We start from the raw sequence: 27,608 nt of genomic DNA on the forward strand, positions 1-27,608 counted from the left end.
TGGGAAATAGGCCTAAAATACTTCTGCACAGACCAAAATATGATGGTTGGCTGAAGGAGAAGCACTTGTATGACTAAGTTGTGAGCGGAACTAGCCGCTTTCTTCAAACAACTTCTTTTTAACTTAAAAGAACGACTGACAAACAGTGGTTACCCAGACTTGGATGTTTAGAAGACCTTTTCTCCAAAATGAACCAAGTGAGTCTGTTATGTCAAGAAAAAAAATGACAGCATTTGTTGTTAATGATAAAATTTACTAAGTGTATAGCAAAAATTAGAACCTTAGAAACCTTATCCATCACATGAGCTTGACAATTTCCTAATACTTAGACTTTTCTGATGTCATCAATGGTTATACAATATCAAAAAGCAACTGTGATTTTTTTGGTATTGTGTATCTTGAAATGAGTCACCATTTGTGAGAGCTGATTAACTCAATAAACCAGTACTTTCCACTGACCAATGCAAGATATTACAAAATCATGTATAGATAAAGGATCCATTAATTATACAAGATAAATCAATGTATTTTCATATAAGGAAGTACAGAGTTCATTGGTATGGTTTCAAATTCTACCTTGCGCCTAACCTTTAAGAAACTACCAATTGTTAAGTTTTAGTGTAGTATCAAAGAAGAATATTGAAAATTATTTGAAAATGCTATTAAAATATTCATTTTTCTAATTGCATATCTGTGTGAGTACAGATTTTCTTCATATATTTTATTCAAAAAAACAGATCCCAAAAGATCTGATGCAGAAGCAGATATGAACATTCAGCTGTTTTCTATTAAGTCTGCCATTAAAGACCTTTGAACAAATGACAGGGCCACTTTTTATTCCATTTTTGGGGAAATATAGTTATTTTTTATTTAAAATATGTTAATTATAATAACATGTATTTGTGACTGTTATTTTAACCCTTTGCACTTGCTTGCTTTTTTCTCGATTCATTTATTCTAATGCTAACCGTGTCGAGTCACACTCGACATCCGAGTGCAAAAGGTTAAACGAATAAAGAAATAGTTTTAAAATTACTCAGTGTTAATTTCTGATATTGTAAATAGAATAGAAGTAATCTACATATGCAACAGCATGGACGGACCTGGAGAGTATTATGCTAATTGAAATAAACTAGTCAGAGAAAGAAAGATACCATATGATTTCACTCATATAGGAAATATAATGAATAAAATAAACTAGCGAACAAAATAGAAAGACTCATAGATAGAGAACAGATTGACAGCTCTCAGAGGGGAGGGGAGTTCAGGTGCTGGGTGAAAATGTTGAAAAGATTAAGCGGGGGATGGGGGAGACAAACATGCATAGACACAGACAACAGTATGGTGATTACCCGAGGGAAAGGGTAGATAAATGGTGATGGAAGGAAACTTGACTTGGGATGTTAAACACACAATACAATGTACGGATGATGTATTATAGAATGGTACACCTGAAACCTATATAATTTTATTAACCAATGCTACTGCAACAAATTCAATAAAAAAAAAAGTAAAACAAGAAATAGTCTACATAAACAAAAATTTTTTGGTATAAGGTGGTCCTGAGATCAAAAATTGAAGAAATGCTGATCTAGCCATTGGGTTCTTAAAAATATACTAAACATATCACTACTGGAAATTAGAATAGCCCAGGCAGGACTAACCATATTTTAATAGTACTAAGAATTGTTTACCTGAGTATTACCTGCCATCCAAAAATTATGTATCTGTGACCTTTTTAAAAAAAATCTTTATTGTTTGGAGTATTATAGATGTCCCCGTTTTTCCCCCATTGACCCCCTTCACCCAGTTCCCAACCTTCCCCAAGACTTCATCAGTCTACTGTCTATGTCCACAGGTAAGATCTTTGGTTCATCAGCGCCCCCCGCTTTCCTCTGAGATTCATCAGTCTGTTCCTTGTTTCCTTGCCCCTGATTCTATTTGATTCACTATTTTATTTTGTTCATTGGATTTCTTATTTGCTTATTTTGATTTTTAGATTTAATTGTTGATAGATATGTATTTGTTGCCATTTTATTATTCATATTTTATCTCCTTCTCTTTCTTCTTCCCTCCTCCTCCTCCTCCTCCTCCTCCTCCTCCTCCTCCTCCTCCTCCTCCTCCTCCTCTTCTCCTTCTTCTTCTTCTTCTTCTTCTTCTTCTTCTTCTTCTTCTTCTTCTTCAATACCCTTTGACATTTCATGTAATACTGGTTTGGTGGTGATGAACTCCTTTAGCTTTTCCTTGTCTGTGAAGCTCTTTCTCTGACCTTCAATTCTAAATGAGATCTTCACTGGGTAGTAATCTTGGTTGTAGATCTTAGCTATTCATCTCTTTGAATATATCTTGCCACTCCCTTCTGCCCTGCAAAGTTTCTGTTGAGAAATCAGCTGACAGTCTTATGGATGCTCCCTTGTAAGTAACTAACTGCTTTTCTTTTGCTGCTTTTAAGATTCTCTTTTTGTCTTTAATCCTTGGCATTTTAATTATGATGTATCTTGGTATGGGCCTCTTTGGATTCCTCATGTTTGGGACTCTCTGCACTTCCTGGACATGTAAGTCTATTTCTTGCACCAAGTAGGGCAAGATTTCTGTCATTATTTCTTCAAATAGCTTTTCAATATCTTGCTCTCTCTCTCTTCTTCTGGCACCCCCATAATGCTAATGTTGGTACTCTTGAACATGTCCCCAAGGTTCCTTACACTATCTTTATATTTTTTTTTATTCTTTTATCTTTTTACTTTTCTAATTGGGTGTTTTTTGCTTCCTCATATTCCAACTCATTGATTTGATTCTCGGAATCCTCTATTCTACTGTTGAATCCCTGTAAATGATTATTTCAGTTAGTGTATGCTTAATTTATGACTGGTCCTTTTTCATCTCTTTAACTTCCTCACTAAGATCCTTGAAAGTCTCAAGAAGATCCAAAAGTTTGCTTGCTTCTATTTCTTTCATTTGTGATATGTTTCTTTGTCTCTGCATTTTGGCTGCTTCCTTGTGTTTGTATTAGGTAGAGTTGCTATGTCTCCTAGAATTAGTAGTATGGCCTTGTGTAGTAGGTGTCCTATAGGTGGCTAATCCTCCCCAGTCACCTGAGCCAGGCACTCTAGGTACATACCTGTGTGGGCTGTGAGTGCAGTTTTGTAGTTTAGCCTTGATTGCTGTTGGTGTCACTGGGAGGAATCGATCTCCAGGCCAATTGGCTGTGAGGACCTGAGGACCGGCAGTGACTACAATGGGAGAACTGTTGTGCAGGAGACACCCTTATGGAGCAGGACTTTGGTGCTCACTGAGTCTGCCCCTTGAGTGTGTCTTATGGTTGTGAGGGTTGTAATCTGCTATGATCTGATGCTGTCTACCAGGTGCACTGGCTCTAGGGCCCCCAGGGAGGTGCAAAGTCAGCCACTGCCTGGAGCTACCCTGCAGGAGCTATTTTTATTGGGCTTGGAGGTGCCCAGGCAAGGCCCAGCTGTGAAGCAAGGCAGGCTCATGCTAATGCGGGGTCTTGGGACTCTCATTGATAGGTTTGGGGCTTGATGACCGAGCTGCTTGTTAGATTTTAGCAAAGTCTAATGCCAGAGCCAGAACAGGCCATTCATATGCAAAAGCTGCTGCAAACAGGTTGGGTGGAGCTGCAAATTGGATGGGACAGGGTTTCTGAGAATCACCAGGGTCTCTGGGAATCAAAAGGCAGAGCAAAAAATATGGCTGCCACTCAGCCCTATGATTGGGGAGGTCCCAGAACAGGAACAATGACCCCTGCAAGCACCCCTTTCTGGGAAAAAGCTGCCCCCAAGTTCCTGCCCTGATGCCAGACAATCCAATTCCTCTCCATATATGTCTGGGTCCCCCAGAGCCTCTGCCTGGCACTGGAGCTCAGAGGAAGTGGGACCTTGTAAATCCAGTTCATGAGCCTGTCCTTTCAAAGGAATAGCTGGGGCTCCAGCACCCTCCATGTCACTGAACCCCAATCCCCACTGGTTTTTACAGTTCAAAGTTACAAGGACTTCTTTTCCCAGCTCTGGGAGCCTGGGATGGGGATCTGATGTGGAGCTGGGACCCCTTGCTCCTCTCAAGCAACCTCCGCAGAGACGCGAGATGATCTCCCTCCCGATTAAAAAAGCAGCACACATGGGTGCCAGACCAGCCTGTTCCACACCTCCACCCCTCCTACCAGTCTCGGTGCATTTTTTTCTTTACTTCTCTTGGTGCAGGACTTTCATTCAGTCAGATTTTAGGCAGTTCTGAATGATGTTTGTTCCGTATTTTAGTTGTAACTTTAATGTGTTTGTGGGAGGCAGCAAGTAGAAGGCTTTTACCTATGCTGCCATCTTGACTCTCACATCTGTGACCTTTTGAATAGCATTACTTCTTATTCCCTAGTGTCTTTAATATACTGTTTCCTGAAGACTCCATCTACCAGAGATTTTTGTTTTTGGTACTACATACGGTCTGTAACCCATTTTGTAATAGAGTACAGTCAACCCCCATAGTTGTGATTTTCTGATGCCCTCATCTGAAGATTTAACTAAACATGAGTCAGAAATATTTGGGGCGGCCTGGCAAGTGTGTCTCAGTGGTTGAGCATTGACCTATGAACCAGAAGTCACGGTTTGATTGCCAGTCAGGGCTCATGCCTGGGTTGCGGGTTTGATCCCTAGTGGAGGCAGCCAATCAATGATTCTTTCACATCATTGATGTTTCTATTTCTCTCTCCCTCTTCCTTCCTCTCTGAAATCAATAAAAATATATTTTGAAAAAATATTTGGGGTGAAAATGTTACATTATTGCTACAGTATACTGTGTAGTTAGGTCTGCAATGGCTGCATCTGTATTGAACATGTATAGACTTCTTGTAATTATTCCCTGAACAATAGGGTATAACAACATTTACATAGCATTTATATTGTATTAGGTATTATAAGTGATCTAGAGATGATTTAAAGTATTTGGGAGGATGAGCATAGGTTACTAGTATATGCAAATACTATGCCATTTTACATAAGGAATTTAAACAACTGTGGATTTTGATATCCACAGGGGTCCTGGATCTAACTCTCCAATATTATGAGACAGCTGGATTGTCTTCAAAACCTATAGCAGAAGTATTTGGGGGTTCACGGGGAAAAATAGAGGCAACTTGCTGTATTATATACGACTGTGTGCCTTTGTTTCATATGTTGGTTTAAAAGAATCTTACTAATAATAGGGTAATATGCAAATTGGTCGGGACGCCGTCACAGTAACCACCGATCAGCAGGCTGCGTGCGCAGCAGGTGCGAGTGGGTGGGGACTTGCAGCAAGGGGTCTTGCATCACGCCATCGGCGCGGCTCCGCCGGGGATCCAGAGGCCTCCGTGCACTCCACCAGGTGTCCCATGGGCTCTTCGGCCTGGCCCAGGGACGGGGCCCGCTGCGTGCCTCTGCCAGGGAGCCCAAATCCTAGCCTACCTAAAACATGGCTATGTGCCATCATATCAGTAAGAAAGGGACATCCCACACTTGCCTGGGGCATCTAAGTCACTGGCCTAGAGAAGCAGGGTTTCAGATAAGGAGACACAGCATTCCACTGCTATCTTGAGTTTGTGGTTTCCAAGGAAACAGCCAGAAGGGATAGATAATAAACCCTCCGAAAACGGCTCAGCCGGCGCCCATCTAAGCGGTGGCTTCGTTTAAATCGAGCCTTTCCCGCAGTGAATGACCCCAACCCTCCCTGGATCAGGCAGGTTCCTGTGGAGCGCAATCTCCACGCAATACAATGAGGCCCCAGTTTCGTCCCTGGTGATCTCATGCCCGTTAGCTCGGGGCAGTGGGGAAGGAAGGGAAAAGGCATCACCCTGGGCAGCTCGGGCAAGCATACAGAAGGAAACCATGTCTGGCAGATGACTCCCCCTTCAACGTGTCCTTTTACACGGGAGTCTCAGTTCACCCAAAAAAAGAATGTGCCCATCAGACCAAACTCAAACCCCAAAGCCTTTTCTCTGGAAGAACACAGGCAGCCCATTCTGATGGCCTGGAGTTTTCCAGCTCACCCTCCTCACACCCAACTCCAAAGCTTAAACACATGTTTGGATTCAAATCACATAGCTCTGCAGCCATTGCCATCGGAGTCTCTCCAGGGTCAAGGGCGTTTTGCAAGGTTGTTGCACCTCTGCCCCACCCCACGGCAGGGAATTCAGGCGCAGCACGTGGGCCGCTCCAGCCTCCCTCTGGTCCCCAGCAGAGGCTTGGCTTTTGCAGATCCTGCTACCGGCTGCCTGGCCCCGCCCAGCCCAGGGCTGGAGCCACCTGCATAGCAGGCACACTCACCATCTCCCCAGCACCAGCTTCTGGTGCCTCGCAGGAGCTCATTCTGGCGCCGGAGGGTTGTGGAGCGGCAAACAAGAGCCCTGGAACCAAACAAACAGGATCCAAGATCAAATTTCTATATATTATGAATAACTAGAAAGTGTTTTTTTGTGTGTTTTTTTTGCCAGTAGGTCTGAGAAGAGACACCCTTTATTTATATTAACATTTTAATTTAATGATATTCAGTAATAGTAGTCAGAGTTGCTACACCCTATTTTATTACCTTTGTACCCAAGATAGTCACATGCCAAAACCTTTATTCATTGTTGGACATTTGAAAATGGAACCTGTATTTCTTCTGTTGTTTAATTGTCACTTATTCCTAATCTGTCCCTCTCCCCAAATACTTCAGAGTGAAAATGTGAAAAACTTGAGCCATATTGTGTTATTAATGATTTTTAAATAGGAAGTTCGAGGTGAACACAAAATACAATATACAGATGATGTATTATAGAATTGTACACTTGAACCCTATATAAGCTTATTAACCAATGTCACCCCAATAAATTCAATAAAAATTAATTAAATAAATAAATAATTGAGTGACTGCTATATTTATGGTGGTATCAAGGTAAGTCTGGTTCAAATTATACTGGACTCAGGAACTGGTGTTCAAGCAATTAGGGTTCAGATTAGCTATTCTTGACCATTAAATTGTCAAATATGAAGTGGTATTAATACTAGAATTGTAAAAAATGCTGGGGATTGTTGAGGGAAGTGGAGGGATTGAGCAAAAAAAGGAAACAGAGAGAGAACTCATGGACATGGATAACATTGTGGTGATTTCAGGGGGAGAGGTGGGTAGAGGTGGATGAGGGCATAAAGGGGATAAATGGTGATGGGAAAAAATAAAATTAAAAATACACTAGAATTGTAAAAAATGACAGCTCTTTCTGATATTCAAGTTTGAAAATGTATTTATCAGATACAGTGCATTAAAATTTGTGAATAAATCCATAATTTATCTCTACAAGTTAAATAGGCATTTAACTAATTCTTTTTATGGTTTGCTTAATGATTTTGCCTAACAGTTCAGGAAGGAAAAGGATATAAATGGGCTCACAATCACCTTTGAAGCAAAGTGCAGATTTAGAGAGATTCAAATCCTGAAATGACAGACGTCCTGTGATCAGGGTTTAGGCCATAGAGGTTTCTTGTCCAATTAATGGTCAGTTTTCATCATCAGAGACTTTTAGCATAGTTCCCTTTTCACTGCAGGGGAGGGGGATAGAATGGGTGCTATGCTTTTTTGAAAAACAGCATGAAATTAATAGTTGATTTGGAAATTCTAGAAGGATAAAAGAAGAAATGTAGTCATATTCTTTTGCCAGACTTGATTTTAGAAATTTATTACAACCTTACTTTCTTTAGGCAAAAACTGCAACCCAGTGTTCTGATTCTCACCTCAGTGTTATTTTCGATGCATGATGCCCCTTCCCAGCCTCCAACTCTAGTCTATTTCTGGTTACCAATTTTTAAATAAAGAGAACTATTGAATTAAAAAATATCAAAACAAATACAATTTTTTATTTTACAAATTATTGGACACTGAAGGAAATTAAGTTTTCTTTTTTACATAGGAAGAAATTCTAGTAAACCAGTATCAGTTCAAAATGTGATTTGGAAATTATTTTTTTCTACTACTGGAGGTGATAATAAATGTACACAATTCGTTTTACTGGCTTAGTCCATATTCTTCTTAATACTGAATGTCTTATATATAGGAGACATTTGCAAGTGCCTAGACTCTAGGCCCTAGAGGGAAGAGACTATATTTTATTCCTTTCTGTAACTCCAAGGCCTAGCACAGTGTCTGGCATACATATAGATACAAAAAAACCTTAATGAATGAAATTAGAGGTACTGTCTTTTCTATAATTGCTCCTATAAGAAGGTTAATTGAACCATACCTTGATTTTATTAGTACTGTGTCTTAATCAACTGATCTGTGCAAACCATATTTTGCTTCTTAAGCCTGGTACTTTCCATAGGTGATAGTTGGTATAGTGAAATTTTGGATTAAAAGGTGGAAAACTTGGCAGCTTGTACAAGAGTCTATGCATTGATGTATCAACATTGGTTTTAAATATCAACTGTAATGCCCTAGCTGGTTTTGCTCAGTGGATAGAGCATCGGCCTGCAGACTGAAGGGTCCTAGGTTCGATTCCGGTCAAGGGCACATGCCCAGGTTAGGAGCTCGATCCCCAGTAGGGGGTGTGCAGGAGGTAGCCAATCAATGACTCTCATCCTTGCTGTTTCTATCTCTCTCTCCCTCTCCCTTCCTCTCTGAAATCAAAAAAATATATACATCTATCCTATATAATAAAGAGCTAATGTGCTAATTAGACTGAACAGCAGGATGACTGTCCGGACGACCATCTGGATGACCTTCTGGATGAAGCAGGGGCTGCGAGGGCTGGCCGGGGCTGCAAGGGCTGAGCCCCTTGCACGAATTTCGTACATCAGGCCTCTAGTCTATAATAATAAAAGCCTAAGCGACCATCGCAACCAAATGGACAACTGAACAGGCTGCTTGGGTGACTAGGCTGGCATGGGGGTTAGTGAGCGGTGACCAAACGACTGAGCAGCAGGCTGCATGGGGCGACCAGGCCGGCAGGGGGGGCAGTTGGGAGCAACCAGGCTGGCGGGGGGGGGGGGGCAGTTGGGGGTGACCAGGCCAGCAGGGGTGGCAGTTAGGAGCAATCAGGCAGGTAGGCAGGTGAGCAGTTAGGAGCCAGTGGTCCCGGATTGTGAGAGGCCAGGATCAGGCCTAAACTGGCAGTCGGACATGCACCAGGCCTCTAGTATATATATAAAAGGTTAATATGCTAAGTGTCCTTCCCTCCATCCAGGTAATGATGTCACGTAGCAACACCCGGCTTCCTCTCCCTAGCAATGACTAGCCTCCTTGTAGTTTCTTCAGCCCAGGAACATGACTTGCTTTATAGCTAGGTGGAAATACTTTACACTGTAACCAAATGTTTGTGAAGTGTTTTCCCATACCTCATCTCATTTGATCCTCACAGAAGTCTTGGAGTAGGTAGATAGGAGACTCACAGGAATCCTATTTTCTTTTCACTAGATGGAAAATGAAGATTTAGAAAGCTTAGAAACTTGACCTGACTGAAAAGAAGTAAGAAATAGTGGACCTTGAAAATGACTTCAGGTTTTCTCACTGCGCAGAATATAGTCAAGGACTGCTGCAGTTAAATATTTTATCCTTTGTTCTCCCTGTGTGATCTACAATAATAATCTGCTTCATGTTGATATTTACTGCTGTGTTGCTGACAATTACCTGAAAGAGAATTTGGGGTGCTTCACTGGGCTGGAAAAAGCTTAGCTAAATCAGAAAGCAGATCTAATTAAGCAAGTTTGTTAAAAGGCTAAGTTGACTCGCGCATGTGCGATACATATAAAGCTCTCGCTGGCACCAATCACATGCATGCATCTGATCTGTCATTGTCGATTGTGAATTTGGTTGACACTTCTATTATAGAGAAAGGGCAAATAGTGATATTAAAATATTCTTCTAATTAATTTCCTTTCAGTGTGCCTGAATTCATGTACCAGGCCACTAGTGTGTGTGTGTGTGTGTGTGTGTGTGTGTGTGTGTGTGTGTGTGTTTTAAAAGATGAACTGTAAGGATGTTTTGAAGAAATATCAATAATTTTAAAGATTGTAATATAACTTTTAATTTAATGTTGTTGTACTAATATGTGAATAAATTGAGAATCCAAATTCTGCAGCATAAAGAACATATATTCATCAGCAGATAAGTGGATTAAAAAACTGTGGTACATCCACACAATGGGATACTACGCTGCTGTAAAAAAGAAGTAACTCTTACCATTTGCAACAGCATGGATGGACCTGGAGAGGATTATGCTAAGCGAAATAAGCCAGTCCGAGAAAGATAAATGTCACATGATCTCATTCATTTGTGGAATATAATGAACAAAATAAACTGATTAACAAAAATAGATCCAAAGACACAGAAGCATCAAACAGACCATCTAACCTCAGAGGGAAGGCAGGGGAGGAGGGTAAGAGATCAACCAAAGAACTTATATGCCTGCATATAAACATAACCCATGGACACAGATAGTAGGGGGGGTGAGGGCATGTGCTGGGGGAGTGGGAGCATCCGGGGAGAGGTCAAGGGGGGGGGGGAGGAGACATATGTAATACTTTAAACAATAAAGAATTTATATTTTAAAAAAGAACAAAAACAAAAAGAACATATATTCATTCAATGTATAGGTTGATTATCTGTTAATTGCACTTGATTTTTTGAGGGCCAAAACTCCTACCTTCAAAGATCAGTTCTCATAAACACTTGAGAAGTGCTTTGAGTTTCTCTAGGAAGGGAATATCAGTATTACATCCTTCCAAATAGCCAATAGATTATATTTTACTCATCCCTTTGAAAAATGCCAGTCTTTATATTTTCTAATTCTTGTTTAAGATGGGAAAATCTTCTGGCTTTTGTGTATGTGTTTTCAATGTTCACTTTCTATTCCTCAACACACCAGAAATTAGAGAGATTAAACATTCAGAATAAGTTCTGAATAAGACCACATATATGGTACTTATAATAAATGACTAACTTTACATACAGAATATGTCTTGTGATTCTTTAAAAATCAATTACAAAGTCATTAATTTTAATGTGAGAAGTTTGGAACTAGCTGAAATATACTAATGGCCCCTTGAGTCTCTAATATTTTAAGGACTGAGAAAGCTTGAGGGAGAAAAAGGTTCAGCAAAGCCTGCTTTAGAAACACACACACACACACACACACACACACACACACACACACACCCCAATCAGAAAAGGTTTCTTTTCCTGTTCCACAAAAAGAAGTCTGGCCCTGGCTAGTGTGGCTCAGTTGGTTGAGCGTTATCTGGTGCACTGTTAGATTTCTGGTCAGGGGTTGTGCCCATGTTGTGGGTTTGAACCCTGGTTGGGGCATATGCAAGAGAATCGATGTTTCTCTCACATTGATGTTTCTCTTATCTCACTCCCTCTCCCTTCCTCTCTCTAAAAAAAAATCAATAAAAACATAATAAAAATCTTTATTTTTAAAAATAGGTCTGATTGTTCTTCTTTGAAATTTCATGGTATATATTTTATGGTTTTCAAGAGTAACAACTAGAAAACCAAATTTAACTTGGGATTTTACATGAACTTTGACTGGTTTTTCAAAGTAGGTATGAATAAGTGAAATGAAAAAGCAAAGTAACTTTGTTATAAATTTTGAATTTTATACTATTTGTATTTTAACTTTTTAAATTTTGTATTTATTAATTTAAGAGGGGGGGAGAGAAAGAGAGGGAGAAAGAAAGAGAGAGAGAAAAATTGATTTTTGTTGTTCCACTTATTTATGCACTCATTGATTGATATTTGTATGTGCCCTGACCAGGGATCAAACTCGCAACCAACCTTGGCATATTGGGACGACACTTTAACCAACTGAGTAAACCGGCCAGGGCCTTGTATTTAAGTTTTGGCTCTGTAATATACAGTGGTATGCTAGAGTCATCTGGCTTAGCCAATTGTACCTATCTATTTTTCCAACTCCACATTCATATGGCCATGGGGGTAGTATTTATACCATGGAAATTGAGAAATACTACAAATCAAGGATTCCTCCTTTCCCTACCCCAACCTAAGAGCCAGCTGTTAACATTTACCACTATCCCACCTCCCGAATGTGCCTATTTAATTTTAATTTTACAATAAAATAATAGCTTTAGGTTTCTTTAAAGATAGAGAAATGATGTAGAATGGTGGTTAAGAGCAGATACCAGTTGTGCACTTACTAGCATGTGTTATTCTAGGCAAGTTTGTCAACCCTATCTTTAATAGGATAACAGCAATGCCTACCTTATAGGGTTGATGTGAAGATGAAATATGTTAATACATGTAAAGCACTTGGAACAGGGTCTAGTTTATAGATAAATCTTATCTGACAACCTCAATTATCCAGAGCATAAGACAGGATTCAGGAAGTAAGCAAAATGTCACTGAGCAACCAATATAAATATCAGAGGGTACTTGTACTAAAGCACTCAAGCTCTCTCTCTGGAAGCCTGTTTTTTTCTTTCTTTAGACCCAAGCTTGGTTCAGTTTTTAGAGTTGTCAGTAGAGAGACTAAGGAGTGGGAAGAAGTATTTAATAATGAGAGAAAGGAAGTAGCATCTACAGGGCTTAGTAGGTTAGCAGTGATTATTCAAACATGATTCTGAGGTTCCTAAACCAAGTGACCAGAGGTTTGTGACACCGTTAACTATTATGGAGAACTCTGTAGGAGGAGAAATTTTTAAGTAGTTGCAGAGGTCTGGCCAGTGTGGCTCAGTGGTTGAGCGTCGACCTATGAACCAGGAGGTCATTGGTCAGTTCTGGGTCAGGGCACATGCCCGGGTTGCAGGCTCCATCCCTAGTGGGGGGCATGCAGGAGGCAACCGATCAAATGATTCTCATCACTAATGTTTCTTTCTCTCTCTCCCTCTTCCTTCCTCTCTGAAATCAATAAGAATTATAAAAATAAATAGTTGCAGGGGTGTGGGCAAGAGGAGGTATATAATAATGCTTAGAAATAGGGTTTTTATATGATTAGAAAGCTAATTCAATAGATAGTTGAACTATGTATATAGCATGTATGGATATGAATTGGGGCAATTGAAACAGAGTATTGTTCATCCTATCTAATAAAAGAGTAATATTCAAATTGACTGTCACTCCAAGTCACAAGATGGCCACCCCCATATGGTCAAAGATGGCTGCCCCCATGTGGATACAAGATGGCTGCCACAAGATGACCTGCAGGGGAGGGCAGTTGTGGGAAGTTAGGGGTGACCAGGCCAGCAGAGGAGGGCAGTTGGGGGAGACCAGGCCAGGAAGGGAGGGCAGTTGGGGGGAAGACCCAGGCCTGCAGGGTAGGGCAGTTGGGGAGGACCAGGTCAGCAGGGGAGGGCAGTTGGGGGACACTAGGACTGCAGGGGAGGGCAGTTGGGGGGGCCACGCCTGCAAGGGAGAGCAGTTGCGGGGGGACCAGGCCTGCAGTGGAGGACAGACAGTTGGGGGGGACCCAGGCCTGCAGTGGAGGGCAGTTTTTTGGGGGGACCAGGCCTGCAGTGGAGGACAGTTGGGGGGGACCCAGGCCTGCAGGGAAGGGCAGTTGGGGGGGACCAGGCCAGCGGGGGAGAGCAGTTGGGGGGGGACCAGGCCTGCAGGGGAGGGAAGTTGTGGGTAATCAGGCTAGCAGGGAGGGCAGTTAGGGGTGACTGGGCCAGCAGAGGAGGACAGTTGGGGGTGACCAGGCTGGCAGAGGAGGGCAGTTGGGGGAGACCAGGCCAGCAAGGGAGGGCAGTTGGGAGGGACCCAGACCTGCAGGGGAGGGCAGTTGGGGGGGGGAACCAGGCTGCAGGGGAGGGCAGTTGGGGGGACCAGGCTGGCAGGGGAGGGCAGTTAGGGGCAATCGAGCTGGCCGGGGTGCAGTTAGGCATCGATCAGGCTGGCAGGGGAGTGGTTAAGGGGTGATCAGGATGGCAGGCAGAAGCGGTTAGGGGCAATCAGGCAGAGGCAGGCGAGCAGTTGGGAGCCAGCAGTTCTGGATTGTGAGAGGGATATCCGACTGCCCATTTAGGCCTGATCCCGGTGGGTGGTCGGACATCCCTCAAGGGGTCCCAGATTGGAGAGGGTGCAGGCTGGGCTGAGGGACACCCCCCCACCCCCGTGCACGAATTTCATGCACTGGGCCTCTAGTTATGTATAAACAATGTATTTCTCCATCTGACCACAATGGCCAGTATGTTCCTGAGCATCCACCCCTGCCACCCACCTCATATCTTCTAAAAGAATGAAAACTTATTTCTATTAATCAAAGAAGTTTAGAAAAACATATCTGTGATCAAAAAGAAATATTTAAAATTGTAATATATTCCCAAACCTGCTTTTTAGAATCATCCATGCTTTCAAAGTTTATACAGGTTATGTAATTAATCAAAACTTGATAACAAGAAATCTTCCTAATAGATGTCTTATAGAGAAAAGACAAAATCTGTGCTTTTAGTGCCAAAGCTAGAAATGTGAAACCCCCAATAAATAGAAAAATGAGCCACTCTTCTTGCAAAATAACCAATTCTCTAGACACATAAAGGATACTGAGTCAAATACTAATAGAAGAAAAATATACAACAAAAGTCATTTAAGACTCCTTTACTTTCCATGGCTTTTGAGGTTTTCCCCATGTAAATGAGAAAGTAAGTCATTGATGTCTGCCAAACTGAGTGATTGCAAATGAGTCAGTAAAGTTATAAAAGGGTTTAATTAAATGGCTATCATATGTAAAAATGATCTTTTAGAACTTTAAAAAAATCTGTAATAATACCTTATGAATACCTTATTTTTAAATTAGTAATTTCAAGTAAAGAGAGGATCTTTATCTTTTGAAGATTTTTGGCCACCGAGGATCATAAATTTAAAGGATTACTTGGGTAATAATTCTGCTATGTATATTACCATTTAAGGTTTGTACTCTTAATTTGGCTATTTTAAGTGTTAATTCTGTTTTCATATTATACTTTTGCAATTAAAATTCTAGTCTGAAGGGCCTTTTAGAATTATGTGTATGTGTTTGTGTACTTGCATGTGTGGCTTTGTTTTTTCCCTTAACCTAATATAGTTGGGAGTTTCTCTGGTTGGTAATCTCTTAGCATTCAAAGACCTCTGTTCTTTTTCTTCAGATTATCTGTCTCAGGTCATATAAACTAGAAGGAATATAAACCTTGATAAGCACTGAAATGGCATGAGTAATTTGACATCCACATAACATTGGAAATGATAATATTTGTCCCTTTCTTTTTTCACAAGATTTATATAGTTCAGTAGGGACAACTTGTCTGCTCCACTCCAGCCTGCCTAGACAGCTCTGCTCCATTTGGCTTCCTCCCACCAAGACAGGGCAGCTCCATTCTTCTCCAGCAAGACAGCTTGGGTTGTACAGCTCCAGCTAGGGAAATGCTGTCTTGGGTAGAAAGGGAAAGTAGCTCCAAGAGTCAGAGGAGAACTTATATAGAGAGAAGTCCCCACCCATGGCCCCTGTTTGGTCTTTTCTTATGCAAATGAGGAGTCCAAATCCTCACAGTTTGATTGGTCCAAAAAACTCTGTCCTGATTGATTAGAATGGAGCCACACTGATTGGTTGATGAAGATGCTGATGAGGTTATAGCTATGCATCTTCAATTAGCTGAGGAAAATCTCACTCCTATTGGTTGAAATATAATTCCAGGAATTCCTTTATAAAAGTTGGCTCAGATGTCAGGAACACAGTGCAGGAAGGCAGTTCAGTGAGGGTCACAAGTTTAGTTCAGGCTTCTGTCTGAAGCACCACTTGAATGAGAGGCCCCTGTTGAGTAATGGCTGCTGAGCTCTGTGTATAAATTTGAGCCCAATCAGCCACTAGGAGCTCTTCTTAGTAGGTACCATCATTCTCAGGGTCAACAAGACTAAGTAATAAATTTAGTCTACTTTCAGGCTTGATTTTAGTTGGTGTTGAATAGTAACATACATTTCTATCAATATGTTGTACATTTGTGCTTGTAAGCATTATTTGCCTCAAATTACTAATCTGGATATATAAATTCTTATACTTTTTAGTAGTGATCTCATAAGATAGTTTATCACCTTATTAATTGGGAAATGCATAGTTAAATATTTCTCTTTCCCAAATCTTAGATTCTCTAGGATATAAGCCATATTTTGTACCATCCACGGGACTGTTAGTCTTTCAGAAAGCCTTGATTTAAGAGCAAACTGGGCCACAGACTGAATACTGTTGAATTATAAGAGGTTAACCTGAGGATAGGGAAGTATTTGTTACATATCACAGCTTCCTTACTAAACTGAGTTCCTTAAGATCAGTAACCAATATGTATCCCCTATAACAGTGATGGCGAACCTATGACACGCGTGTCAGCACTGACACGCGTAGCCATTTCTGATGACACGCGGCCGCTGAGGCAGCTGCATGCCGAGGATGAAACATTTGCTGCTCCTGAGGATGAAACATTTGCGAAATAATGTTTTTTCCTCAAAGTGACACACTACCCGAGTTATGCTCAGTTTTTTGGCGAAGTTTGACACACCAAGCTCAAAAGATTGCCCATCACTGCCCTATAACTTATATATGTTTATATCCCCTATAACTTATATATGCATAGTAGATGCCCCAAAAAAATAAATCTTAATTGAATGAATGAGTATCCTCCCTTCGTCTCATTGGGAATCATTTAAAATCAGTTTAGTCCTTGGATTTTTATACTAAGAATGCTTTGCCAAACTAAAACTAAATTCCTTTTCTTTTATAGGTGCAGGAGACATTGTTGCCATCATGATTGGCAATCTGAAAGGCACAAAAATTCTGCAATCAATTCAAAGAGGCATACAAGTAACAATGGTCATCGAAGTAGGGAAAAAACATGGCCCTTGGGTGAATCACTATTCAATTTTCCTTGTTTCTGTGTCCTTTTTTATTATTACGGCAGCAACTGTGGGCTATTTTATCTTTTATTCTGCTAGAAGATTACGGAATGCAAGAGCTCAAAACAGAAAGCAGGTTTGTAATGGACCTTTCTTCCAATTTAAAAATATTTTACTGTTTTAATTGCAATTTCAATGTCATGCATTTTAATACATTTCACTTGCTAGACAATGATCCATGCATGTGTTTTATGAACTGTGTGGTTTTTTAAAGTATGTCAGCTTTCATCATCTCAAATCTTTTAATTTCTGTAAATTGTCTATGGCCTTAATCCTGCCTGATTAAGTCTTCTAACACCTCATTTTGGAGTACAGCCGGGATTTTAATAACATATGCGTATAAATACATATGTTCTTTTAAATATTTGTTCTAAATTACAGAAGCATTTTATACTCAGTATAGAAAATTTAGAAATTAGAAAGCATGAGGGAAAAAATTTTCATCAAAACCCCAAATAACAAGAAAATAGTCACCACACAGAGGTAATCACTGTTGCCCTGGCTGGTTTGGCTCAGTGGATAGAAAGCCAGCCTTCGAACTGAAGGGTCCCGGGTTCGATTCCAGTCAAGGGTACATGCCCTGGTTGCCGGCTTGATCCCCAGTAAGGGGTGTGCAGGAAGCAGCCAATCAATGATTCTCTCTCATCATTGATGTTTCTATCTCTCTCCCACTCCCTTCCTCTCTGAAACCAATATATATATTTTAAAGTAACCACTGTTATTTTACATGTATGTGTGTGCTTGAGCATGTGTATATTTGCATGTGAGGTCAGGGCTGGAAAAAGAGACTAGGCTGAATGTTATGAGAAGGCAAGTTTAAAGATATAATTGTGCATGATATAGTGCTAAGCTCCAGTCAGAGTCACATATTCATAATTTCCACCATATTTTAACAACTGGTATATAAACAAGTACAAAGAATATAAATAATAGAGGAAAAATACTAAAGCATCATTGAACATAGAAGTACCCACAGTTGTGTGACATTGATCCTACTACCTTTAAACTATTTGTCATTCCCCTGATATCCTCACTTCTCTCCCTACCAACTTAACTTCCATGGTCACTCCCATGCATATGTCTTCAGTTCCCTTGGCCCTTCTCCCTCTTTGTTATACTTGCTGTCAAAATCCAACCCTGGTCAAATCCTTTTTCTCACCTACCCTATACCTGCACTTTGCATAGCTGAACTAACAGGAAAACATTGACATATATACAGACTGACCATAAACTCAGTGATCCCTTAATGCTGCCCAACAATCATACTATGTTTTCTTAGACATTTCTTCTCCTTTCCTAGGTGACTAATCATACATGTTCTGTTCTCCTTAAACATCCAACACCTCCTCCAACTTTACTCTCAATTTGTATTTTGGATCTTATTCCACTGAAAAAAATTGAAGTAATCAAAAGAGTACTTCCGCAAGCTCCTCCACACCTTCCCATCTATCTGCATCTGTAACCTCTGCCTTGGCTTCTGTTAATGTGCATGCACAAACATGCTATTATCGCTTCCATTTTCAAAAGAACTTTTCTTGACTTCAGGCCAGAAACCTTGGAGTTATTCTTTTTCCTTTTTTTCTCACTTCCCATATAACCTCCATAAGCAAATACTATTGGTTCTACCTTCATTATATATCCAGAATCTGATTACTTCTTACCAATGCCACTGCTTCCACCCTGTTCCAAGCCACTATCATCTCTCACCTGCTCCAAATTTCAAGTATTTTTACCATGGCAACATGGTGAAAACACCATAGCTATGTCTTCAGAATGCTCAGTAGAGATTTAATACTTTCAGCTGTTCATATATTAGGAGCAAGAATACATTTTTATGTGAACTGAGAAATTCCTCCAAAGGCCATGAAATTTTGGCCACTTCATGCACTTTTTTTCCAATAAGCAAAGATCAACCCAATTTATTTGGGAGTGAGGGTTTCTGTATGGCAAGAAAGTTCACTGAATTTCAGAACAAATTAGAATTAAAATCTTATTATAAAACCTTCATAATTATTAGACACCAGTATATGTTAATGAGTGATGATTATTTCAGTATTTAAAATTAATTGACTTCTGTCGTTCTCAAAGAAGCAGCTATCACATTGGTGGCAGGTTCAGCTTGTTATTAGCTATAGTCAAAAGGATGTTTCAAATTCCTGTGCCAGACCATTCAATAATTTCACACTGTGTTAACATTTGACATTTGTATATTGGGCTGTTTTTATCTCTAAGGTTGGAAAGAAATATGTGTCATGTATGAGTAACTACCCAAAGGTTATAGTTATAATTATAAGAGTAGTTGGTTTGCTTATGTTTGTGGTGGAGTCTGTATTTCTATATTCTAAGTGTAATAAAAACTTTATTAACATGGCATTAAACTTTGTCAGCAAGTAATACAGTTTATAAAGAACTGCCCGGTGTTCCACAAGTTTCATTGGATATTTAACTCTGGTCTCATTGTTTATTCAAATAATTTTCATATTTTATAGTTATGAATATTAACTTGTGTATAAATGATAATTAATAGCATTAAAACTCCTCATCTTTTAGAGAAGGTTTTTGAGAAGGCCTCTGTCACTACTTAGCGGGCTATATCTGTTTATCACTTGGTGACTAAAGGATTAAATTTGTGACTAATAATCTCTTTTGCTTATAAATACTTGAGAGTGCTAGAATGTCATTGACATGTTATTTAATTTTTGTGACTTCCTATTTTTATTTTTTAAAAGTAGAGAACTTTCCCTACCAGGGTGGCTAAGTTTGTTGGAGCGTCATCCCATATACCAAAAAGGTTGCAGGTTCAGGTTCAATTCTGAGTAAGGGCACATACCTAGATTGTCCTAGATTGTGGATTCTATCCCCTGTCCAGGCACATACAGGAGGCAACTGCTCGATGTTTCTCTCTCTCTCTCTCTCTCTCTCTCTCTCTCTCTCTCTCTCTCTCTCTCTCTCTCTCTTGCTCTCTTTCTCTCTCTCTCTCTCTTTTCTCTCTCTCTTTCTTCCTCTTTTTCTAAAATCAATAAAAAAGACATATCCTTGGATGAGGATTTAAAAAAAGGTAGAGAGCTTGATGTATATGATGGCTATAACTATTACTAAATATTTAACAGCATTAACCCTATTTTATGGGTAGAAATGGTAATGAAGCTGAGTTACAGAAACTTACCCTCATTAGAAAATTAGGAATTCATTAAAATATTCAGGAATTTCTTCCCCATGAACCATTATGACACATTGTGTTTAATGTAAGACAAACTGATAAATGTACAGTATAACCATATACTGGGTATTTTGATGACCAAAATACCCAAATATAATGGGCAGCACACAGTACCTGCATGCCTGACATATCATAGTATGATGTGTAAGAAAACATATCATCCCTTTTTTGTGGGTGGAAAAATTTTAAACAAGATGAAAAGTATCAGTGGGTTATGAATGAAAATAACATACTAGGCATTACATAATGGATATATGTCTCCACTAGGAACAATCCAAACCTGAAACAAGGAAGATTATGGAAAACCTTATGGCATGGTCAGACTAAACTGAATCTTGGAGTAACCACTATACTTTTGACTCTGGCATGGGACACCCAGCATTTGGTGATACAATGCATGTATCCTAACCATAATCAAGCAATTAATACTCAATGGCAACAAGGCATGTGTTGGATTTTACATTGGCCAGTGAAATAAAAGTGAGCTCTACATGAAATAGAAGCTGGCCTAGATATAATGAGACAAGCTGAATTTACTTTTAATGAAGAGCGACTTTCAAAAGAAAAGAATTTACTCTCTAAAATTAGACAGATTAGAAGAAAGCATCTTCCAAGAGGAGAGAAAATAATGAGAATCTGCTTGGAAAGATGACTAAGTGTAATACTCTAATATGGACCCAACGGATAATGCTAGAGAATGCTAGCTCTCAAGGCTGGGAAGGAGCATATATTCTGAGACAACAGAGTCTGTTAACTATTTTACTGCAAATGGAGGCCCAAGTAGCCCTGTGGTAATGGCCTTCCATTTTTAGCTTTGGAAGCATAGAGTGAGCATCTTTGAGACACATGCAGATCCCCAAATTTATGGAAATTTCCTGGGTGAAATTGTAACTTACATTGCTGATCTCTGACTGATCTTGACCAAAGGGTGGACCAAAGTAAAACTAGCATTTAGAAATAGGAAAAAAAAACCTGAATGACATTCATGTGTTCCCCAGGAGAAGGAGATGGTGTTGCTGCACGACAGTCAGTGTGAACTTATAAATATATAATAATATGAGTTGAGACATATGATTGACTTTGTCTTCACCTAACCTGAAACCTATAAATAATGGAAACATTGACACTGGTAACATTTGTACATAATAATATCTGGTAGGTGAGCAGAGGAAAATTTTTCTAGGAAGTTTTAATAAATAATCTGTGACATTTCCTTATTTATTTTGTAACCAAACTGTATCATAACCATATTATAATATGGCATGACACTAGTATTATTGGTAAGATTCAACTACCTTATATAAATAAATCATATGATAATCAAATTATTGGGAAATTAAAACCTCCCTAGGATGTGATAATAGTGGAGAGTGATTGGCCTGAGGAAGAAATAGATTTAGTTCATTACTATATTAAATAGCTGTGTACAGTTTACCACGAAGTTCAAGTGGTCATAGATCAAGGGAGGAAACAGATGTTAAATTAGTACATCAGTATCAATATATGTGCAATGGTCTTATAGATTGAAAAAATTGTTTCTTTGGGACTATTTTCACCCTTTGTTGGCTTCTAAAGTATTACATATGCTTATCTTGTTCTTACTTTACCTTTTATATAAATGCTGTACTAACTGTAAAAGCCCAAATAACTATGACTGTTGTGTTGTTTAAAACACCTTGACCAAGAACAAAGGGATGGATTGTGAGGAGAGATAACAGAATAGATCTAGATGCTTACTCCTTGCAAATTGCCAAGGAATGGGTGATTGGCCCTTGGTCAACCTCAGAAATGTGGCACTCAAAGTGCTCATTATGATGGTGATGGATGGTTTTTATAGATACCTAGAGCAATGGACCATGTTGTACCAGCTTGTCAAGGTGACTTGACACAACAATCAAGATTGATGATATGCATTTGGTTTCATTGTTGAGGTCCTGATTTTTGGCAGCATAGCCAGTTTACTACCAAAATTATCTAGTGAGCCAGCCTAGTCTCCATCTGAGCCTCGGACCCTGAAACGCAATTTGGGTCCCTGAGCAGAGATGTGCCACACATGTCCTTGTAGTTTCCTGCCAAAGAGATAGCACTCCTGTGTGGTCTCAGACAAGGGAAAACTAAGCTACAATACTATCTTAAAAATTATCCATGAATTTATAGCATGACTAAAAATATTTGAAATATTTCTAGTCAGATTAAGTTTTCTCTACTAGTATGTGAAATTAACTGAAAGATTTTATCAGCTATCTGCATGCACTATCAATATACTATACACATTTGTGGTGGGTGTGTTTGCATGCATGTCTCTGTTTCTGCATATATTTGAGAATTAATTAGTGCCTTTCATAAAACCATTATTTTGTCTCTTATGTAATAAGAGTAAATTAAACAAAGTCTTATGTGAGTTGGACCTAGTTTTATAGTCTTTCTCTGATTTTCTCACTGAATAAAAGGAAGCTCCTATAGGCTTCAGGAGTTTTACATATTTACTTACTCTATATTTATATCCCTAATTCTAGATGTTTTGCTTGTCTTTCTTTGAAAAATGCTATAATCTGAGCCATACCTATCTACCAGGTTGAAATCCCCTTTTCCTTACTTCTTTTCCTGACAGTGCATTTCCTCATATTATTCGCAGTGATCACCTGCATGTGAGTGGTCTGCACTCCTTTTTACCTCCATCTCAGGAATTCTATAGACTTATGGGAAGCTATTTTATTGTCTGTACTTCCTCTTTCCTTTAGGGATGCTTTCATTCAAATATTATGCATGGGTTTTTTTATTGGAAAAGATAGATTTTTTTTCAGTTCTTATAGATCTAAACAACCACATGACTTAGACATTGATTTTGTTCACAGGAATATATGGGGGGAAATCCTCTTACTATAATTCTTGATTTTAAGAATTCTGTTTTATACATTCTGAGCCAAATGTTTAAGAAAATATTTGTTTTAAAAAGTGGTGACTAGCCCTGGTTCAGTTGGTTGGGCATCCTCCCATGTACCAAAATGTTGCCAGTTCAATTCCCAGTCAGGGCACATGCCTGGGTTGTGGGCTCAGTCCCCAATAGGGGTTGTGCAGGAAGCAGCTGATTGATGTTTCACCTTCACATCGAGGTTTCTCTCTCTCCCTCTTCTCTCCCTTCCTTTCTCTCTCAAAATAAAAGAAAAATCATCTTTTTTTAAAATCATGACTTATGTGCAGGAAAATCTCGTTTTCTTTTGTCCACCCTACTCTCTTTTTTAAAAAACAATATATTTTTATTGATTTCAGAGAGGAAGAGAGAGGGAGATAGAGAGAAAGACAGAAACATCAATGATGAGAAAAAAAAATCATTGATCAACTGCCTCCTGCACACCCCACACTGGGAATCGAGCTTGCAACCTGGGCATATGCCCTGACTGGGAATCGAACTATGACTTCCTTGTTCATAGGTCAATGCTCAACCACTGAGCCACATTGACCAGGCACACCCTCCTTTTTTGCCTTTGCAGGCCCTTCCCCCTATCAGGTAATTAGGTTTGACTACATGGCTAGTGTTATTCATATAGGTTTCAGTTAAGCTAAAATCTGAATGCCTTGGGACCAAAACCAGTCTAAAAAATCACCAGACTGAAACATTATTTTTACTTAATTGGATATAAAGACACAAATGAACTATGAAGAATATCATTTTCAGTCCAGATAAAGCTCCAATCAGAACCAAAAATACTATATACCTGAGATTCTTCAGTGACTAGGGCAATCATAGCTTTTGAGTAGCTTAAATAATGACATTATGCTTATGTAAAAAAAAATTGGCCAACAACTAAGCCTCTTTGAATTAGCCTACAACTCTACTGCCAAATATTCTTCTACCAGGTATCTTTTAAGATGGGGAGGAAGAGGTGGGAGTATGTTGTTATAATATACTTGTTTAAAAGAGTTCCCCCAAATCTCAGTAAGTAGCCAATTTAGGAAGGATTTGAAGATTGGATAATAGCTGACTTTGAGATTTCTTTTTTCTTATTTATTTTCTATATTGTCTTCATAAGGAATATGAAGCCTTTTGAAGACAGAGTGGAGGCAGTATACTATAGTGGAGAGATCATGGGCTTTAAAGCCAGTTGGATCGAATCACAGCTCTGCAGCTAACCAGCTGCCTAGACTTTAGTCAAGCTTCTTAACCTTTTCTTGTCTATAAAACTTTGATATTAAAATACCCATTCCATAAGATTGTTAATGATTAAACAAGATGACACTAAGCTTAGTGTTGAACCTGACACATGGTAGGAGCCCAATACATGTTATCTAAACTCTTCCTAAATTTAACGAGTAGAGGCTTTTAATAAGTAAAACTGTGACTTGGATGAGAAAATAATGAAAATCTGTTTTAATTTTCTAAATTCAGAAGCTAATCTTTGAGCACTGACTAAGAACTATGGGATTTTTTTCATGATAAACACCCAGTCCTAGCAATCTAGCGGGAGAAAAATACACAAATAGTACAATTACAGAATATGGTAAGAGGTAGAAACAATGTCCTATTGGAATTTATAGAATAGAAGAGAATTCTGATATGGTGGCGAGACATTGAAAAAGTGTCTAATGTAAGTTGTCTAAGAAAATAGATATAATCTTGAAGTTATTTTTAAGGAATAATAGGTTAATTACATTTTGCTTTGGGGCATATTGTCTTAAACTGTTGAAACATATTTGAGCACCCAGAAATTGGACTTAAATAATATTATCCAAGCATATGTATGTAATATAAACTACTTGATCTTAATGTTCTTCTCATATTTCAGTTTTTATAGGAATGAATGCATCTTGGAATCTTTTGCTATCAGTGTTGACAGTGAAATATTTTGAATACTATTTGCAGTTTTGCAAGTGAATTTCATCCAAGTTCCAAAAATATAGTTTGTGCTTCTTACCAAAATCACATGGCTCACATCCATATTTAAAGAAGATGACTTTTGTTTTTGTTTTTACAAAAGCTCAGGAGGAGTTACTGGAAATATTCAAACTTCCTTTTAAATGATTTTTTTTTTTAATTCCAGGGCTGCTTTGTTAAACATTGGTTTCTACTGTGCTACAAATCTTTTATAAATTCTTCATAATCAAGTCCGCTGCTTAAAATCTTCTGGCATCTTGGGATTTGCTCTGTATTTTTGTATCCCCAACTTGTGAGTTCATCTCTCTAATTGTCGTAGAGTTTGTTGCTTAAGCCTAATTCAGAAGTGCTCTAACAACAAAGTGTAAAATAATTGTCAAAGACTTAACTACATGTTTTCCTTTTCTCATTTCCTGTTCTTGGCTCTTTTACTTATCATTTTCATTTTTCTAATCTTGGTATCTAAATAGCTTGTGATCTATATACAAAAAAAGTAGTTACTTTTGGAAGTCTAGGCCAAGGTCAGGGTCCTGTTGGCATACTGCTTATTCACTTTAAGGACTGGCAACAATTTGAAAGACCATAGAATCCAGGATTTGGAAAAACTTCAAAAGGTAGCTGAGTCATGGATAGGTGTATTGTAATGGAATCTTAGAATATGAAGAGTTCCAGTAACAGCTTTATCATTTAGAAGTGGCATGCCCTTTTGGACCAGTTTTTGTTTTATTTTGTCTTTGTTTTTATTTTTTACTTTTCCAAGCTTCCATTTGCTCATCTTTAAAATGAGGATATTATCTCCCTCAGGAGGTTGTTGTGATAATTAAATGAGGTAACAGATATAATGATATTTTTAAATATAAGGAAGTAGTACCAACTTCCTGTTCTAAGCCACAGTAAAAAAAAAAAAGATGATTACCTTGATGTTGGGAAGGAACACTAATTCTGGGCTTCAGTAGGACTAACTGTGAACTCAGAGATGTTGAGCAAGGCATTTCTCCTCCTTGGGCATCAGTTTTCTTATCTATCAGATTTGATATCAGGCTAAGTGAACTCTAAAAGTTCTTCCAGTTCTAAAGATCCTAGGTGTACTTCCTTTCATTGTCACTCTATTATATACTTACTAGAGGCCCAGTGCACGAATTCGTGCATGGATGGGGTCCCTCGGCCTGGCCAGCGATTAAGGCCAATTGGGGTACCAGCTGGCCAGGGGGAGGGACCCTGGGAAGTTAGCTGGCTGGACCCCCTGATCGGGGTCTATGGTGGGCTGACCAGCAGGGGGGAGGATCCAGGGGGAGGGCCCATGGGCGGTTGGCTGGTGGCCCTGTCCCCGATCAGGGTGGAGGGGGCGATCAGGGTCGGGACTGGCCAGGGGAAGGGGCCACAGGAGGTTGGGGGGGGGCGGTCAGGGCCCAGATCAGGCCAGTTGACCGCTGCTGTGTGCATCATAGCAACTGGTTGTTCTGGTTGTTCCACTGTTTGGTCGCTGGGCTTTTATATATATAGGCTAGAGTCCCAGTGCACAAAATCATGCATGGGTGGGGTCCCTAGGCCTATCCTGCAATCAAGCTCCAGTCTACCCCACCGCCGCCCACCCCAGTTCCCTGTGATTCCCCGTTGGCCATCCAGTGATTAGAGCCTGCGGGCGGGACCAAGAGGTCTGTCTTCTGCCTGCTTGCCAGTCCCCAGTTCCGCCCTGCCGTCACCCACCCCAGTTCCCCATGGTTCCCCATTGGCCATCCAGTGATCATAGCCTGTGGGCTGGGGGGAGGGACTGAGAGGTGGTCAATGCACCTCATAGCAACTGGTTGATTGGTCATTCTGGTCGTTATGCCATTATGGTCACTGGCCTTTTACTATATAGGATAATATAAGTAACAAAATTGAAGGGAAAATATGTGTGCTCAAAATAAAGTGCCATCATAGAATTCTTCTTGTGAGTTAACTCATAAGTCCCAAAGTGAGAATGAAGGGGCTTCGATTAGCACCTCTTTCCTTCTGAGAACTAGGTCTTCCTATTAATTATTTCTATTAAGTTATATTTGCTGGTCAGTTAACAATCTGAGAAGTTTCTGCTGTTCCTGTGACAGCAAAGAAATAGTCTAGATAGTAATCTTCTTGGCATTAAGCCAAATACCTTTCACAAAATGATATCTTATATAGGAGGTAGGTTTAAGCATTAAGGAATTTCCTTACATACCTACATTCATGGATCATTCCCTTCCAACATATATTTGCTACAGTTATATATAAACACTAGTAGCCCATTTGCACGAAGATTCGTGCATTAGACCTTCATCCACCTGGCTGCCTGCACCAGTTTTCTGCCGGCACCGGGGACCCAGGCCTTGGCTGTGGCCACCGCCTTCTGCCTTCTTTCAGGGTCCGGGCTTGGCCCTGGGCGGTGGCCTTGGGCTCGGCTGCACCCAGCGTCCCTGCTACCAATCGCAGGAGCCGACCCCCAGTGGTCTCCTGCGATCAGTGCAGGCTCCCCGCTGACGCCCAAGGCCGGAAAAGCCTCGGGCGGCTTTCCTGGCCTTGGGCTCGGCCGCACCCAGCGTCCCTACGACCCGATCGCAGGAGCCGACCCCCAGTGGTCTCCTGCAATGGGCGCAGGCACCCTGCTGG

General features: G+C 39.9%; 1 protein-coding gene across 2 annotated transcripts in view; it reads left to right on the forward strand.

Moving 5' to 3' along the window:
• The window catches only part of RNF128 (ring finger protein 128), a 137,613-nt gene that overhangs the window by 84,517 nt on the left and 25,488 nt on the right, over positions 1 to 27,608 (forward strand). For both annotated transcript variants that reach the window (XM_008156329.3, XM_008156328.3), the window contains exon 2: positions 16,719 to 16,966. In XM_008156329.3, coding sequence (XP_008154551.1) covers positions 16,719 to 16,966 — 248 coding nt within the window. The remainder of the gene's footprint in view (positions 1 to 16,718; positions 16,967 to 27,608) is intronic.

The sequence above is a fragment of the Eptesicus fuscus genome, chromosome 1, assembly GCF_027574615.1.
Source record: "Eptesicus fuscus isolate TK198812 chromosome 1, DD_ASM_mEF_20220401, whole genome shotgun sequence".
Taxonomy (NCBI): domain Eukaryota; kingdom Metazoa; phylum Chordata; class Mammalia; order Chiroptera; family Vespertilionidae; genus Eptesicus; species Eptesicus fuscus.